Raw genomic sequence first — 18,577 nt, 5'->3', positions numbered from 1 at the left:
TTCCAACATTTTATAATCTTCTAGACCTGTACTGCCCAATACCATAGCCACTAATCACATCTGGCTGCATTTAAGCTTAAATTACTTAAAATTTAATAAAATTAAAAATTCTTTTCCTCGGTCTCACTAGCTACATTTCAGGTACTCAGTAGCCACATGTGGCTATTGTCTGCTGTATTGGACAGTGCAGATGTAAGCCTTTCCATCATTGTAGTAAGTTCTTATGGACAATTCTATTCTAGACCTTTAGCAGATACTTCCAAATTTCAGACAGTTTGGTTTTACTACTCACTGCCTTTTTGTCAATATACAGGAGATTTAGATAAAGGTCATAAGGCAAGAAATGTCTTTTGATTAATATTTTCTCTTTCCAAGAGAAAAACAAATATCATATATTAACGCATGTATGTGGAACCTAGAAAAATGGTACAGATGAACCGGTTTGCAGGGCAGAAATAGAGGCACAGATGCAGAGAACAAATGTATGGACACCAAGGGGGGAAAGTGGTGGTGGGCGGGATGGGTGGGATGAATTGGGAGGTTGGGATTGACATGTGCACACTAATATGTATAAAATGGATAACTAATAAGAACGTGCTGTATAAAAAAATAAATAAAATAAAATGCAAAATTCAGAAAAAAAATTTCTCTTTCCAGTGGCTTCCAGTTCTGTACTTTCTACAGATTTTGCTTAGATGACATATTCTGACTGAGGTAAAAATGATTATAGCATTGTACTGAATAGTAAAAAAACGTTAGCCTTAAAATACCGCTCTTGTTGTGAATGGAGATACCTACTCACAGAGGAAATACTACATTTGAAATATCAAACGTCATCAGATATGTCCTACTTTTAGAAATAGCAGTTAGGTAGATCTTAAAAACTGAGATGTAGAGCTCATTTTTACAGGTGAGGGGATATAAAGAGGTGGGCAACTTGCCTAGGGTTGTACAACCAAATAATTGTGGTAGAGTCTGGCCTGAAATCCAAAGTCATTAACTAAAAATTTACCCTGCATGAGTAAGCAGTGGTACTAGTAAGACAATTTTAACCTTGGGTATTTAATAAATATTTTAAATGGATTAAGACAGACTCTCCTCTGAAAAGGTATGCTTCCGTGTTTGGAATTCTAGAATAGTTCAACAGGTGCAGAGGAATGGGTCTATGACCTTAGCCCTTGGCTAGATCCAGCATTGGACCCACTTTGAGTCAGAGTTGGGGTCACTGCTGAGATCAGCCTTCTAGAGAGAGCTGGAAGTAGGGATATCCTTGAGGAAATATGGCTGCTGACTCTATTCTCCTCTTAGGTGCCCAAGGATGTGGCCTCTTAATGCTGACTGAGTTCAGAACCAAGGAGAGTCTGAAGGTTGTAAAACATTCCTTTAAATCAAGGTTGGCAAACTTTCTTTAAAGAGCCAGGCAAGGGACATTTTAAGCTCTGAGAGCTAGGTGGTCTCTGTTAAAACTGTTCAACTCTATGCTTGTGTGAAAGCAACCACAGGCAGTATGCGAAGGAATGAGCATAGCTGTGTTCCAGTAGAACTCTTTACAAAAACAGTCAAGTAACCAGGAGGTCATAACTTGCCCACCACTGTCTTAAAACACATTGATAATGTAAGCATTTACAGAATAGTGAAATTAGCCCCAGTTTTAATAGTATAGTAAGGACTGGACTCTTCTCAACTTTGGTAAGACCTCACTTATTTCAAGAGAGTACATAGATGTATGTTATGGACAGCTTTGCATACCATTAAGTAACCAAGGGTTAAGGGATATGCTGCATCTCATCCTGCTCTGTGTAGTTACATCACTTTCTTTGTTGTTTTTTGTTTTGGTTTGGTTTTTTGTTGTTGTTTTTGGCTGCGTTGGGTCTTCCTTGCTGCGTGCGGGCTTTCTCTGGATGCGGCGAGTGGGGGCTACCCTTCACTGCGGTGCGCAGGCTTCTCATTGCGGTGGCTTCTCTTATTGCGGAGCATGGGCTCTAGGTGCGAGGGCTTCAGTAGTTGCACGCTGGCTCAGTAGTTGTGGCTCGCAGGCTCTAGAGCGCAGGCTCAGTAGTCGTGGCACACGGTCTTAATTGCTTCGCGGCATGTGGGATCTTCCCGGACCAGGGATCAAACCCGTGTCCCCTGCACTGGCCAGCGGACTCTTAAGCACTGTGCCACCAGGGAAGCCCCGTTACATCACTTTTATATGGAATTAACAGAACTTTTATATGGATTGGCTTTTCTGACCAATCCATAAGTTACTCAACTCCCCTGCACTTATGGAAATAAGTAGTCTCCAAGGAGAACCAGAAGTGGTGCCGAGGGAGCGTAACCGAACATTTATTGATTGCTTTTTACATATGCTGAAATATGGAGTTTAAATAGTGACAAAGATGAGTTTTGTAGTTTAGAAGAATTTATCTGATTGGAGGTGGGAGGGGGTTAGGTTGGGGAAAGCATATTTAGGTAGCAGGCCTCTCAGTTTATCTTTGGGAGACATAGTGAGGGCCCGAGGTAAAGCATTGGAGGAGGGGGAATGTGTAGATAGTTTTATGAAGTAGAATCAAAAGGATTTCAGGCTTCTTGATTGTGTGTGCTATGAGAAGAGGCATTTTAGGATGCCTCATTAATTTCTGACTTGAGTGGATGTGTGGTGTACCATTCTTCCAACATCAGCCATATAGGAAGATGTGCAAGTTTTTCTGGTGGGACGTGTGCTAAGTTCAGTTTGGAAATGCTGAGTTTTGAGGTGTGGTGAGAGGGAGTTGGTGGGGTATCCAGTGCCCAGGAATTCTAGGAAAGGATTACTGTGAGACTATTTAACCTGTTGACAGTAAATTGTAAACTGTTGCAACTCTGCTGTTTGCCCACTTTAAGTAGTTAGTGTCATACTCTACTGATAGGAATGTAAATTGGTAAAATCTTTCTGAAAATCAGTTTGTATCAAGAGCTTTAAAAATACTTACCTTTTCTGATCTGGTAATTCTTTTGGGAGTTCGTGGTAATTTTTTTTTTTTTTTCTAAAATGTAGACAGATTTTGAACACAAAATTTCACTGTATAGACAAGTGAAAGTATCTAGATGCCCAATGTTTGGGAAATAGCTAAGTAAATTTTGGTTGCCTAAGATGGGATGATGATGAGCAACCCTTATAGTCATTTGTCATATAGTCATTTGAGAACTTTTTTTCTGACCTGGGAAAATTCTTTCGACAAGGATGAAGAATTACAAGTGTTTCTAAAACTTTAATGTGCATGTGAAGCATTTGGTGATCTTGTTAAAAGGCAGATTACATTCAGTAGGTCTTGCATGGCGCCAGAGATTCTCCATTCCTAACCACTTCCACGTGATCTGCTGTGGTCTGTACTGCATTTTGACTAGAAAGGTGTTAGATGACTTTGTCTTAAACAACAACAATAAAACAGAGAGAAATACGCCAGAAAGTTAGAAGTGGTTGCCTCTAGAAGAGGAATTATTAGGGACTTTTTTCCTCCTGAATACTTTTACTTTTCTTCATTTTTCGTATTTTCACTGTGTACACATTAGTTATATAAATTAGATATACCTCCTATATTTGAGCATTGACTATGATTTAGGCACTGGGCTAAGTGTGTTGTGTGCTTTATTTTGTTACGCTTTCAATGAAATCCATTAAGTAGGCAGAGGAGTATGATGGTGTCTACCTCGTGGGGTTTTATGGAGATTTTTCAGAATAATTCATTTTAAGTGACTTGGTTTAGTGCCTGACATTTATTAAATCTCAATAGATCATAGCTTCTGTCATCATCATCGTTATGTATTTCCTTGTTTTGGTATATGAGACAGTTGAGCCACAGGGAAAGGAAGTAACTTGCCAAGGGTCACATAGTGAATAGGTAGCATAACCTGGGTTTCAATCTGGATCTGTTAGACTCCAGAGCTCACTGCTGTACTGTCTCCAGGGGGGAAAAAAAGCAAACATTAGTGCAGCCACTGCCTACTTGGTTTCACATTATCCCTAACCACCCCTAGAATACCACCACACACAATCTTCTAAAAATGTAACCAGGTTTTTGCTTCAGTTCTGTCAGGTTTCTTCAGAACCTCTTTAAATATGACTGTTCAGAAATTATAGAGTAATTTGACATATGATAAAATGACAGAATTATTTGGATAAATAGAGAGACTCAGGCAACCAAATGAAAAAGAATATTTTTCATTTCCATTTAATATTGAGTAAATGCCAGAGGACATTTAAAAGAAGCATATGCATTTATGTATTTGGTTATTTGTATCTGTAAAATGTAAAGAATGATGTAGTGAACACCTACCACCTGGTTTACAAAAAGAACATTATCTTATCCTTTTCCCTTCATAAGACATCATTTTCCTGCATTTTCGTTTCCTTACTTGTAGTTTCTCTACATATGTTTATTCCCTACAATATATTGCTTATTTTTATATAAGATGGAATTGTACATTATGTATTTTTCTGCAACTTGCTTTTGTCAACAAATATTTTGTTTCTGAGTTTTATCCATATTATTGTGTGTAGCTGGATTTATTAACTGTATTCTGTGTATAACTATACTGTATTTTCTTCGTTCAGTCTACTGGTGATAGACTTTTTGGGTTGTTTCCAGATTTTTTGCTTGTTATTTCTTACAGTGCTGTGATGAGACTTATTCATGTGTCATGTGCCCATTTGCAAGAGTTTCTTGAGTATGTGTCTAGGTGTATGATTGCTTGGTTATAGGGAGTCTGCATATTAAGCTTTACTAGGTAATGCTAAATTTTCTGAAGTGGTTGTACTAATTTATGCACCCACCATCAATCAGTATATAAATATTCTAAATCTTCCGCACTTTTACCAATATTTCATATAGTCAGGCTTTAAAATTTTGCCCATCTGATTGATGTAAAATGACATTTCATTTTGAGTATAATGTTTAAGTTTTAAAAATGATGTTCTTTTTACGTTTTATTTTTTTAAAAAGTCCTCAAAGTGACCTTTAGAGTTATCTGGAAACTTCTGGAATACAAAGTGTGAATATCGTCATGTAAAAAGCTATAGAATTTCAGTTTTTCATTTGTTTACTACTTTTGTAGTATATAAGATCTTTTACAATATTAAAAAAAATTCAACTTGGTTGGCTCTTAATAATTTCAAAACACATTTTGTATATATTCTAATTTCAGAGCAGCATTCTGCTACTGGATGGAGAAATCTAAAATTTCTAAAATCTAAATTTCTAAAATCAAAGCTGTTTTGCTGAAAATTTTAATTTTGGAAATTGAAATCATAAAAATAAACATGTTGTGCATTAATCCTCTTTACGTTTCCTTTTTTTCTCCCTTCTAATTGGTGCAGGTGTTTTAACTATTTGTCTTTTGTTTGGTTGCTTAGAGAGTTTGTAATAACATGAAAATATACAAAACTTTGTAAATCGATATCCTTTAAGAAACCAAAAGATTGAAAATGGCTGGACAGTATCCAACATTATAAGGAAATAATTGTACAGGAAGGCAAACTTAAAATAAGATTGGCCTCTGGTGAGAATTCTTTGCCAATTTAAAAAACACCTTTTATGTTTTAGCACCAGTATGCATGAGCGAGTGCACCGAACAGAAAGACAATTTCGATCACTCCCAGCGAATCAGCAGAAACTACTTCCGCAGTTTCTTCTTCACTTGGACAAGATCCGGAAATGCGTTGATCATAATCAAGAAATACTACTCACCATTGTGAATGATTGCATACATATGTTTGAAAATAAAGAATATGGAGAAGATGTATGTGCAAGTTTGTTCTATTTGTTTTTATTTTAGAGTTTCACTTCTATATTTTGAGATCTTTATCTTCCTGGATTTCATTTTTATGAAATGAAAGAGTCATTGGCTCTACTTAGAGAATGTTTTCACTTGTATGTTCAGTCATTTTATTAGGCTTAATAGAACAGTATGCCAGAAACTGGATTTGTTCACTGACTTTTTCCCCCTAAAAGTACTAAGATAATTGTGGGCATTTTGATACACTTTTCACGTAGTGTTCCGCCTATTGTGGCATATGGAGTTAGTGACTTACATTTTTATCAACAACCTTACTAGCTGTGTGAAATTAATTTCCCTTGCTAAACGTTATCTTCAGAATCTTGCATCTATTGATATTCATCTTTTACTCTAAAAGATTATTTTCACTTATAAATCTCAAGGGACTGGAAGTAATAGAAACTGAAGTCCTGTTTTTGTATCCACAGGATAGATACAGTTGGGCCACTCCAGTGTGAGCCTCTCCATGCTGCTCCATCAATGACCTGGAGGGACTTTCTTTCCTCTCTTAGACCGAGAGAATGTTTGGTCTCCATAGCGGCTCAGTTCTGGTCCTCTCCTGAGTAAAGACTGCTTAATTATATGGTGGTTTCATGATTAATGGACCATACTGTATTGAGGGTAGAAGTGAGACCACCAAACTCTTTTCATTTAGAATCTCAAGCTGCGCTTGAACCCCGGTCGAGTTGAAAGGCTAGTGACTTACCCTCTAAACCACCTATAAAGCCCCTTAGTAGCATGTTTATTTAATCATATTCAAGATTGATTACTTTCTGAGAAACTAATTGATTTCTGTTTTTTAAACAGGAGAATGGAAAGATTATGCCAGCATCTACATTTGACATGGATAAGTTAAAATCCACATTGAAACAGTTTGTGAGAGACTGGAGTGAAACTGGGAAAGCAGAAAGGGATGCCTGCTACCAGCCAATCATTAAAGAAATTTTAAAAAATTTTCCAAAAGAGAGATGGTAAATAGTATCTTGTTTTTAACCAGTTTCTTTAAGATATGTAAGCACTGAGTTTCTCTAAGAGACATTGCACAGTGTTGATTCATTTTTACAAGTTGCTGTGTGCCTGTATTTTTTCATGTGTGGGTGTATGCTGTTATATTTGTTCTTGGGTACTTTGTGTGAGATTGCAGTTAGTGTTTTGAATGATTATTGCTCTAGCACTATGGGAAATTACTCTATCTAGAAATTACATAATGAGAAGATTAGATTGAATGTTCATTATCAACGACGTCTTTTTTTTATAATTTGCCTTATAGCAGAGCAAAAAGCTGCAAACTATTTTAATTTTCCTCATTATGGCATATTTGTAAACAAGTGAGGGATCTATAGCTAAGAGAAGAGATTCTTAACTTTTTTATGCCATGAAAACCTTGAGCAGTCTGAAGCTCATAATTTTCTTTTTCAGAATAACATTTATAAGTGAATAAAATAACATACATAGGATTACAAAGAAACCAGTTATTTTGGAATATACTTAATGAAAATACTTAAAAAGCAAATGTTATGTAACCTGCTTTTTATCATGTATCACATTAAATAAAAGTCTAGCAGGAAGTGTTAATGTACTTTGAAAATAACTGAACGGTGTATGCTATTTTGAGAATCTCAGCAGCTAATGTGAAGTGAAAATATATATGATTTCTATTGGTGATACAGTTACAGGTACTCCTAAAACTACTATTGTTTGTTGTCTACATTCATAATTGACAAAAAAATAATCAGTTAAAGGTTAATGAAATGAAAATGTAATTTTTTTCCACTCCCTTATAAATACAGTGAATTCTGTCCATAGACCTCTTTGGTCCATGGATCCCAGGTTAGGAACCTGACTTACAGGTTATATATTTAAAGAGAACCACTGGATGGAGTTCAGTCTATTGTTTAAAAGGATCATTATAGAGAGAGAGGCTCCTTTTCCTCATCTTCTTCCCCTCCTCATTGATTGACATCTTTAAGTTTGGATGTATCCATCCAGAAATTTCCATACATATGTGTGTGTCCCTTCTCTCCCTCTCTTTTTGGAAAACTTTTTATTTTGAAATAACTTCAAAATTACAGATAAATTGTATGAATTGTACAAAGAGCTCCCATATGTTTTTTTTTTACCTAAATTCACCAATTCTTAACATTGTACATTTGCTTCTTTATTTCCTTTCCTACTTCCCTTCCTTCCTCCTTCCCCCCTTTATGTGTTTGTCTACAGCCATACATATACACGATTATTATTTAAACTATTTGAGAGATCAGTTTCCATATATCATGCTTTTTTACTGCTTAATACTTGAGTTTTTTTCTTAAGAACAATGATACTCTCTTACATAAGCATACAGTGCAGTTACCAGATTGAGGAAATTTAAACTTGATTACTGCTTTGTAATCAATGGTCTATATTTAAGTTTCATAAATTATCCTAATAATGTCCTTTATGACACTTATTTTTCTGTACAGTCTAGGATCCAATCCAGGATATTGTGTTATGTTTAATTCTAATGTCTTTAATCTGGAACAGTTCCTAGGCCTTTTTTTGACTTTCATGACATTAACATTTTTGAAGAATACAAGTAAGTTATTTTATAGGCTCTTCCTCAGTTTGACATTGTCTGATGTTTCTTCATGATTAGATCTAGGTTATATGTCCTCTCTCAAAATAATAGATAATTGATGTTGTATCCTTTTCAGGATATCACCTTCAGAGACATGCAAAGTCTGTTAGCCCATCATTGATGATTCTAATCAAGATGTTATTTGGTTTTCCCACTGTTTAGTTACTGTTTCTCTTCTTTTTTTAAAGAAAAAAATTAATTAATTAATTTCACTGCATTGGGTCTTCGTTGCTGAGCGTGGGCTTTCTCTAGTTGCGGCAAGCGGGGGCTACTCTTCTTTGTGGTGCGTGGGCTTCTCATTGCGGTGGCTTCTCTTGTTGCAGAGCACGGGCTCTAGGCGCGCGGGCTTTAGTAGTTGTGGCTCGCGGGCTCTAGAGCGCAGGCTCAGTAGTTGTGGCTCATTGGCTTAGTTGCTCCTCGGCATGTGGGATCTTCCCGGACCAGGGCTCGAACTCGTGTCCCCGGCATTGGCAGGCGATTCTCAACCACTGAGCCACCAGGGAAGTCCACTGTTTCTCTTCTTGCAACCAATAAGAAATTTCTGAGGAGACACTTTGACACCATGCAATTAATATCCTGCTCCTTCTCAAACCTTCTGCCTCCTAGAATTGTCATCCATTGAATCTTACATGAACTAACCTCTGCTATGATGGTTGTGGAATGGTGATTTTCTAACTCTACAATTATCAGTCAGCATTCTGCTCTAACTATCTATTACAGGAAAGACTCATGGTTCCTATTTTATTCAATAGGTTATAGTCCATTACCATTTTTTTTAAAATTTTCTTTTTCAGATTTCCTCAGGTTTGGCCAGCAGGAGTTCAGTCAGTTGGTGCCTATGTCCTTTTGGCATGGCATGCCTCTGTCATTTTTTTGAGCACTTCTTTACTTTCTGACATAAGATATTTCAGTACCATCTTGTATCTTCACTACCTCAGTCCTGAAATTGAGTGTTTTTCCAAGGACCTGGTTCCTTTTAATGTGGAATGGTGGGTCGAAACCAAGATCTGGCACTAGGCATGTTCACTGTTCCTAAGATGTCATTGCTTATGAGCCTTTCAGTGGACAGAACACACACACAAACCAAACACAAGAAATAATGAGTTCATACTGATATCTTCAATTCTATTCCAACCCCATTGGGTTCCTCCCTTGGCTTCCTCCATTCTTTTTTTTTTTTAATAAATAAGCAACTATTTTTTTTAAATTAATTAATTTATTTATTATTTTTGGCTGTGTTGGGTCTTCGTTTCTGTGCGAGGGCTTTCTCCAGCTGCGGCAAGCGGGGGCCACTCTTCATCGCGGTTCGTGGGCCTCTCACTATCGCGGCCTCTCTTGTTGCAGAGCACAGGCTCCAGACACGCAGACTCAGTAGTTGTGGCTCACGGGCCTAGTAGCTCCACAGCATGTGGGATCCTCCCAGACCAGGGCTCGAACCCGTGTCCCCTGCATTGGCAGGCAGATTCTCAACCACCGCGCCACCAGGGAAGCCCTCCCCCATTCTTTAAGTCTGTCTGTCTTTTTCCACAGTGAAAACCCTGGCTTCTGACAACATCAGTATATTTGTTCATTCACTCAGTCCACAATACACACAAAATGTTTCAGAATTGCTACCTCCATACTGTAGGAAAAACAAAACTACCCCAAAAGTTCAGGATTTGCTAGCAATTAATTATTTTTCCCCCTAAATTAAGGGTTTTTAATAAAAATATTCTTCACAGTTTATTCAAATTAGCTCCCCTTCAGCCTTTGCAATCTCACTGTGGTTATATTTTTTATGTGAAATTCAGTATACTTAGGTTTATTTGTTTCTGTTTTCTTTGAGTTTTAGGGTTGTGTGTCCCTGCCCCCTACCCCATTCTTGTTGATTTTTTATTTTTTTGATTTGTGGACTAATCATCTCAACAAAACTATACAAAAAAGTGATATTCAGAAAAAATGTCATTCCTTCCCTTGTTTTTTCGATACTCCATCTCACCCCCACTCTGCCATGTAGGTTATCAATATTATTGATTTCTCATGTATCCTTCTTGTGTTTTTCTGTTTTTTTTTAATGGAAGTAAGCAGATAAGTACCCCCTTTTTCATACACAAAATGGAGCATACTATATATTTTATTTTGCTCTTTCCTTTTTCCACTTAATCCTCGATTAGCTCTGTATCTGTTCATGGAAATCTTACTCAATCTTTTTTTTTTTTAAACAGTTTCAGAATACTTCAACCAGTCTCTTATATTTGGTTATTTAAGTAAAGTAGCTGGCAGTATCTTGCAATTATAATGCTACAGTTAATAACATTGTGCATGTATATTTTTATATTGTTGGAGATGTATCTTTAGTGTAAATTCTTAGATGTGGGATTGCTGCATCTGAAAGGTAAATGTATATTGGTTGCTGTGCAACAAAATACCATAAATTTAACTGCTTAAAACAACACATATTGTTTCATAGTTTCTGTGGCTCAGAAGTCTGGGCATGGCTTCACTGAGTTCTCTGTATAGGATCTTATAAGGCTGTAATCAAGATGTCTGCTGGGCTGTGTTCTCATCTAGAGGCTTGACTATAGAAGCATTGACTTCCAAGCTCACTCAGGTTGTTGGCAGAATTTGTTTCATTGTGGTTGTAGGCCCTGGCTCTAGTTGACTGAGGGCTAGAAACCTACCTCAGCTCCTGGAGGCCTCTCACAGTTCCTTGTCTTGTGGGCTTTCACAAATAGCTACTTAACTTCATCAAGCCAGCAAGGAAAGTCTCTAGAGCCAGCAGGCTCTGTTACATTATAGAAGACTCAGTGGAGTCTTTTCTAATGTAACACAGTCACAGGAGTGACATCTGTTGGTTAGAAGCAAGTCATAGGCCCGGGGCACACTCAAAGGAAGGAATTATAAAAAGGCGTGAACACCAGGAGGTGGGGACCACTTTAGAGTCTGTCTGCCACAATTATTGCCACATATCACTATAAGGGTTGTATTGTTTTGCCTTCTACCAGCAATATATGAACGTGCCTGTTTACTCACAGCCTTGCCAAATATATTGTATTATTAAGCTTTTGAACTTTTGCCAATCTAATAGATGGGAAATTGTATCTTGGTTTAGTTTTATTTATTTATTTATTTTTAATTAATTTATTTAATTTATTTATTTTTGGCTGCGTTGGGTCTTTGTTGCGAGCAGGCTTTCTCTAGTTGTGGTGAGCAGGGGCCACTCTTCCTTGCGGTGTGCAGGCTTCTCATTGCAGTGGCTTCTCTTGTTGCAGAGCACAGGTTCTAGGTGTGCGGGCTCAGTAGTTGTGGCGTGGGGGCTTCAGTAGTTGTGGCTCTTGGGCTCTAGAGCGCAGGCTCAGTAGTTGTGGCGCACAGGCTTAGTTGCTCCATGGCGTTTGGGATCTTCCCAGACCAGGGCTCAAACCCATGTCCCCTGCATTAGCAGGCGGATTCCTAACCACTGCACCACCAGGGAAGCCCCATAAGTAACCATGTTAAAGGAAACAATTCAGTGGCATTAAGTACATTCACAGTATTGTGCATCCATCATCTCTGTATACTTCTAAAACATTTTCATCAACCCAGAATAAATCCCATACCCATTAAACAGTTACTCCCCATTCTCTTCACCCCATTCCCCACCTTTGTCAGCAGTGTGACTAGATGTGGTTTTCTTTGTGTTTCTCCCACTTGAGGTTGGCTTTGCTTTTGGGGGTTGAGTAGATATATATCACCGAATCAATAATTCTTTGCTCTTATCTCTTCACATATTTCTCCTACCTTTTTTTCTATTTCTTTCTCTTACGGGATGCCAGTTACATATATATTAAACTGTTTGCTATTGTCTCTCAGGTTTCAGGTGGCTCTTTTTCTACACTGCCCCTCCCGCTTAACTCGTTTTATATTTTAGTTTGGATAATTTCTATTGACTTTACTTGAACTTCACTGATTCTTTATTATGCCAGTCTGTTGATACGCCCATGGAAAGACTTTAAAAAATCTGTTTTATTTAGTGAGCCTTTAACATGTAATGGATGCTGTTCACCTTGTTTGAATACTTTTATGTTTGTGTGCCATGTAGATTGTCTTTAGCTGAATAAGTATGAAAATCACCCAATGTATTTCTGCTTGTGACCAGTAGTTTTTTGGCATGCTGTGCTGTAATTATGTTCTGAACACACAGTTGAAGGGATAATAGATTCGTTGTATACTTTTGATTTTTTTTTAATCACTTAAAGTTTTCATAACTTTTATTCCATTGTTGATGAAGTCATGACACTACTGATGTTCAATTCTATAAATATTTCTTCAGTCAAGTGTATAGTATTCTGGGTGTGAGACCCAGAAATAGCTCAGTAAGCGAGTAACTTTGGACGCCCCACAATTGAATTTATCATTATTTCAGCCATGTTGTCAGACTTAAAAAAGAAATAAAAAGACGACTGCTTATTTCTGCATGTCCAGATATCTAATGCACAAGATTCAGATGTAGAATCAGTAATAATTCACTGCCTTTTTGTGTGTGCTCTGCAGATACGATTTAGAAAGAAGTTTTTTAGTGACATGTTTTTTCTAGAAAGAAGTTTATTCTTAGGCTTCAAAGCTAGGCAGATTTCAAATAATTCAACTACAGATACTTCAGATTTCAAATGCTTGACATGTATATTACTCACTTGACAAGCTTTCAGTTTACATTTTTATTGTCCATAGGCTTTGTTAATGCATTTTTATACTTTATTATGTCTGGATTGAAGATGATTTGTCATAGATAAGATTGTGTGATAAGATTTGACTCTTTTTCTTTTTTTTGCATGTGTTAATCCATTGTTAGGTATATGATTTGCAAATATTTTCTCCCGTTCTGTGGGCTGTTTTTACTTTCTTGATAGTGTCTTTTGATGTGCAAAATTTTATAATTTGAAGTCCAGTGTATCAATTTTTTTCTTTTGTTACCTGTGCTTTTCATACCATATCCATTAAATCATTGCCAAATCCAGTGTCATGAAGATTTTCCCCAATATTCTCTTCTAAGGGTTTTATAATTTTAGTTCTTAAGCTTACGTCTTTGGTCCATTTTGAGTTAATTTTTGCATATGGTATCAGGTGAGGGTCTGACTTCATTCTTTTACATGTGAATATCCAGTTTTCCCAGCACCATTTGTTAAAAAGACTGTCTTTTTCCCCCATTGAATTGTCTTGGCACTGTCCTTGAAAATCAATTGACCATATGTGACGGTTTATTTCTGGACTCTCTATTCTATTGCATTGGTCTATGTGTCTGCCCTTTGCCAGTACCATACTATTTAAATTTCTGTAGCTTTGCAGGTTTTGAAGTCAGGAAGTGTGATTCGTACATTTTATTCTTTTTCAAGATTGTTTTGGCTATTTGGGGCTCCTTGCAATTCCATATGAATTTCAGAGTCAGTTTTTCCATTTCTGTGAAAGAGGCTATTGGAATATTGTTAGGGAGTGTGTTGAATAGGTAGATTGTTTTTGGTGTTTTGATATCTTAATAATGTTAAATCTTCCTATCCATGAATACAGGATGTCTTTCCATTTATTTAGGTGTTCTTTAATATCTTTAAGCTTTGTTTTTTAGTTTTCAGTGTACAAGTTTTCAATGTAACACCTCCTTGTTTAGATTTATTCCTAAGTTTTATATTCTTTTAGATGTTATTGTAAATGGAATTGTTTTCTTAATTTCCTTTTCTAATTGTTCATTGCTGATGTATAGAAACAACTAACTTTTTTATGTTTACCTTGTACTCTGCAACTTTGCTTGTTTATTAGCTCTAGTAGCTTTCTTCTGGATTCTTTGGGTTTTTCTACATATAGGAGCATCTCATCTGTGAATGTAGTTTTTACCTCTTCCTTTCCCATTTAAATAGCTCTGGAAGTACATAACAATACATAGCAGTGGTGAAAGGGGGCATCCGTATCTAGTATTCTGGTCTCAGAGGGAAAGATTTCAGTCTTTCACCATTGAGTAGGATGTTAGCTCTGGGTTTTTCATAAATACCCTTTTTTATATTGAGGAATTTTCCCTGTATTCCTATTATCCTGAGAGTTTTTGTCATGAAAGAGTGTTGCCTTTTGTCAAATACCTTTTCTGTGTCAGATGAAATGATGATGTTTTTTTCCTTTGTTCTATTAATTTTCTTCTATTCTTAAAGTCTACCTTTGTTTACTTTAATAAATGTTACAAGTTTTTTTTTTTTAATTTATTTATTTTATTTATTTATTTTTGGCTGTGTTGGGTCTTCGTTGCGGTGCGCGGGCTTCTCATTGCGGTGGCTTCTCTTGTTGCGGAGCACGGGCTCTAGGTGCACGGGCTCAGTAGTTGTGGCACGTGGACTCAGTAGTTGTGGCATGCGGGCTTAGTAGTTGCAGCACGTGGGCTCAGTAGTTGTGGCTCACGGGCTTTAGAGCGCAGGCTAAGTAGCTGTGGTGCACGGGCTTAGTTGCTCCGCGGCATGTGGGATCTTCCCGGACCAGGGCTCGAACCCGTGTCCCCTGCATTGGCAGGTGGATTCTTAACCACTGCGCCACCAGGGAAGCCCGTTACAAGTTTTTTTGTTAATTTTTATCTACAACTATTAGAATTATAATCTAGTCTCATTATTTCCTTATTTTTCATACTTTTTATAAATATATGTTTTCATATATTTCATAGGAACTTTTATAAATATTGCTGCTTCCAAAAATATATTCTTAAAGTTCCTAGTTGGTGCACTCTCTCAATGTATATATTATTTATAAAATGACGGATAATATAGCTTGATAGCTTTTTTAAACATAAAATCCAGGTATTTCTCAAAATTCAAAACATCTTTGTTTCTGAAAAGTAGGTTGTGTGATAAGACTTTTTACTGTTGGAATATACAAAAGTTTGGGTATTTTTGGAAGGCCGAATGTCAAATGCTTAAGTCAGCATAATTTCTAGCACTTTAAACATGATTTCGTTCATACTCAGTGATCAATGAATCATGTATATTACCATGGTATCCAGTCAGCATAACAATGTTAGCTGTACTAAAAAGGCATGTCACTGTTAAAGGTACTTACTGAACTAGCACAAGTATTATTTTACTATTATTTATCTGTTATTGTTATTATTATTATTTTAAAATTTATTTATGTATTTTTCGCTGCATTGGGTCTTAGTTGTAGCATGTGGGATCTTTCATTCTGGCATGCAGGCTCAGTAGTTGTGGCGTGTGGGCTCTCTAGTTGTGGTGCGTGGGCACAGTAGTTGCGGTGCGTGGGCTTAGTTGCCTCGCGGCATGTGGGATTTTAGTTCCCCAACCAGGGATCAAACCCGCATCCCTTGCATTGGAAGGACCACCAGGGAAGTCCCTGTTATTGTTGTTGTTGTTATTATTATTATTATTATTATTATTATTATTATTATTATTACTGTTTAAAGATACAATGTAGACTGGTGAGAAAAGGATGAATTAACTCTCAATGTTTCTAACATTAACTCTTTATGTTTCTTTAAAATAAGTAAATAATTGAAAAAAATTGTTGAATAGGTAAAACATTTACAGGGTTCAAAATTTAAAGGTTTCAAAGGATATAAAGTTTCCTACCCAGCTACCCATTTCCCTTCCCTGAAAGTAGTCAATGTTATAAAAGTGGACAGAGATATATGAACTTTAAATGAAGTGCACCAAAATATCAAACTTTTTTTTTTGTCATTCTGGTACCCAATGGGAAATTTACATGTTTCTTCCTATGTCATTTGTTTTGCTTGTTAAACTTAGATTGGTTTCCTTATAATAGATAAGATGAGCTATTTAAAAAAAAACGTAAAAAATAAACCTAATAAAATACAGCAAAATCTTTATCCATATTAAAGTTTTAACTTTGCCATAAAAAGTAAACTCCGAGTCCTGGAAAAGGGACATAATTATAGCCCTTCAGAATCCAGGTTGACTAGGTAAATCCTGGTTAAGTTTGGGTCTCAGATAAATTTTTAGGATTCTGTTTGTGCCACAGCAAGCACGTGAGAATTTTATATTTTTACACTCAGGCTGAATTTGACTTATATTTATGTCAGCTAGCCTTTGGATTGTATTCTTTTCTTTTTGAAATTTCAATAAAGGCCTTTTCTAACTGAGCTGTCTGCAAAAAACAATATACCTAAATATGCATAAATTAACTGTACTTGTGATCATTAAAATACTTTTTCCTATGAAAGCATATTTTTCTTATCAGTTTGTCCAATTTGTTCCTGTTTAGAATTTTTAAGTGTCTGAGTTTACAAGTACAAGCAGCTTTGAAGCCACAGGTTAACATCTATATTGGGGTCTATTTTTAAATTAAGGAAATGCTGTTTTAATTGTGCTGAATGCCAAACACTTCAGTAGTTATTAGGTCAAGAATTTAGTGCTATAAAGTTTATAGTTGCTAAGGAGAGATTCTTAGGTATGAGTTCTGTTTGAAATGGGAAATCACAACCATGTAGAATCATATTCTCTTATGAATCCTGAAAATTTCTGGACTGTACTTTTTAGAGCTTAATTTTATTAACCCATTCTATTTTAGAAGAATTTGAAGTGATATTTTGTTTGTGGGTGGTAAATCTATTATGCCTTTGCATTTCAGTATATGTCTAACACTTCAAGAAGACAATGATATACTATTGACTATATGGAATATATTTTTTCTTTTATATAGTTGAGCATTAGGAAAAAATATGCTGAGCTTTAAAGAAGCATTTTTTAAAATTAATTAATTAATTTATTCATGGCTGTGTTGGGTCTTCGTTTCTGTGCGAGGGCTTTCTCTAGTTGTGGCAAGTGGGGGCCACTCTTCATCGCGGTGCACGGGCCTCTCACTATCGCGGCCTCTCTTGTGCGGAGCACAGGCTCCAGACGCGCAGGCTCAGTAATTGTGGCTCACGGGCCTAGTTGCTCCGCGGCATGTGGGATCCTCCCAGACCAGGGCTCAAACCCGTGTCCCCTGCATTGGCAGGCAGATTCTCAACCACTGCGCCACCAGGGAAGCCCTAAAGAAGCATTTTTCACTTAGATTGAAATAAAGAATGTAAGTTATAATTTATAAAAGGATTTTTAAAAAAATCATATTGTTTAATCTATCAGAGATAGTAACTGTTAAGATTTACACATTTTAAAAGGATTATTTTTAGCTGTAAGAAACCATTTTAAAAGAGCAATTGGAGATTGCCAAATAATGCCAAAGTAGTTTAGAGACTGAAAATAGTCTCTTTTTTCTATCCAGAAAGTCCTCTTAGACCAAAGACATATATATTTCAGATTTCTTTCAAATCAAGATCTCAAGCACCTACATTCCAGGATTTCACGTGCTTACAAATCTAGAGTAATAACTCAGTGGAAAAACAATTCAAGACTATAACCTAGTAGAAAAATAGTGTAAATAGTAAACAGAAAAAGAAATACAGGATGCTTAATCTCATACAAAAATGCAAATGTAAAAACCACACTAAGATGCCATTTTCATCCATTATATTGTAAAGATTTAAAAGTTATATAACTTACTGAAGGTGTGAGGAAACATGTTGCTGATGGAAGAATAAATTAGTAAAATTTTATGGAGGGCAACTTGGTAATTTTAACAAAATTCAAATGCATATCTTTTGATCCTTGCAGTTCAGTTTTGGGAAAACTATCCACAGAGGTACATGAGGGAAACTATTTATGCCAAGGATATTAGTTTTAATGTTATAATAACAAGAGATTGGAAACAATCTAGTTGTCCTTAATTAACAAATTTTGATACATTATTATACAGTATTACAATGGACTACTTATTCAGTCATAAAACAGATTAAGAAAGCTCTGTGCACTGATTGGGAAAGAAGTTCAAAATACATTAGATCAGAATTAGTAAACTTTTTCTTAAAGGGCCAGCTAGAAAATATTTTAGATTTTGAAGGCAATGTGGTCTCTGGGGACTGACTGTTTAGCTCTCTTGTCATGGGAATGCAACCATAGACAATACATAAATGACTGGACATGGCTGTGTTCTAATAAAACCTTATTTGCAAATACAGGTGATTGGCTAGTGGGTCATAGTTGCTGACCCCCGTATGAAATGAAAGAAGCGAAATGATGAACTAGGTATATAAACTATAACAGAGATATGAATGAAGTATTGAAAGCATTGAGAAGTGAGTTAAAGCTTTGCCTGGGATATTTG

At 36.3% G+C, this 18,577-nt stretch overlaps 1 protein-coding gene across 4 annotated transcripts in view; it reads left to right on the top strand.

Moving 5' to 3' along the window:
- CARNMT1 (carnosine N-methyltransferase 1) overlaps window positions 1-18,577 on the top strand; it is a 44,281-nt gene that overhangs the window by 2,452 nt on the left and 23,252 nt on the right. For all 4 annotated transcript variants that reach the window (XR_009503693.1, XR_009503692.1, XM_059924931.1 and 1 more), the window contains exons 2-3: window positions 5,565-5,760; window positions 6,604-6,767. Coding sequence is in view for 2 of the 4 variants with exons in the window: in XM_059924931.1 (XP_059780914.1) it covers window positions 5,565-5,760; window positions 6,604-6,767 (360 nt within the window). In the remaining 2 variants the exon portion in view is untranslated. The remainder of the gene's footprint in view (window positions 1-5,564; window positions 5,761-6,603; window positions 6,768-18,577) is intronic.

Source organism: Balaenoptera ricei, chromosome 6, assembly GCF_028023285.1.
Source record: "Balaenoptera ricei isolate mBalRic1 chromosome 6, mBalRic1.hap2, whole genome shotgun sequence".
NCBI lineage: Eukaryota > Metazoa > Chordata > Mammalia > Artiodactyla > Balaenopteridae > Balaenoptera > Balaenoptera ricei.
This window is presented reverse-complemented; position numbering and strand designations above follow the sequence as displayed.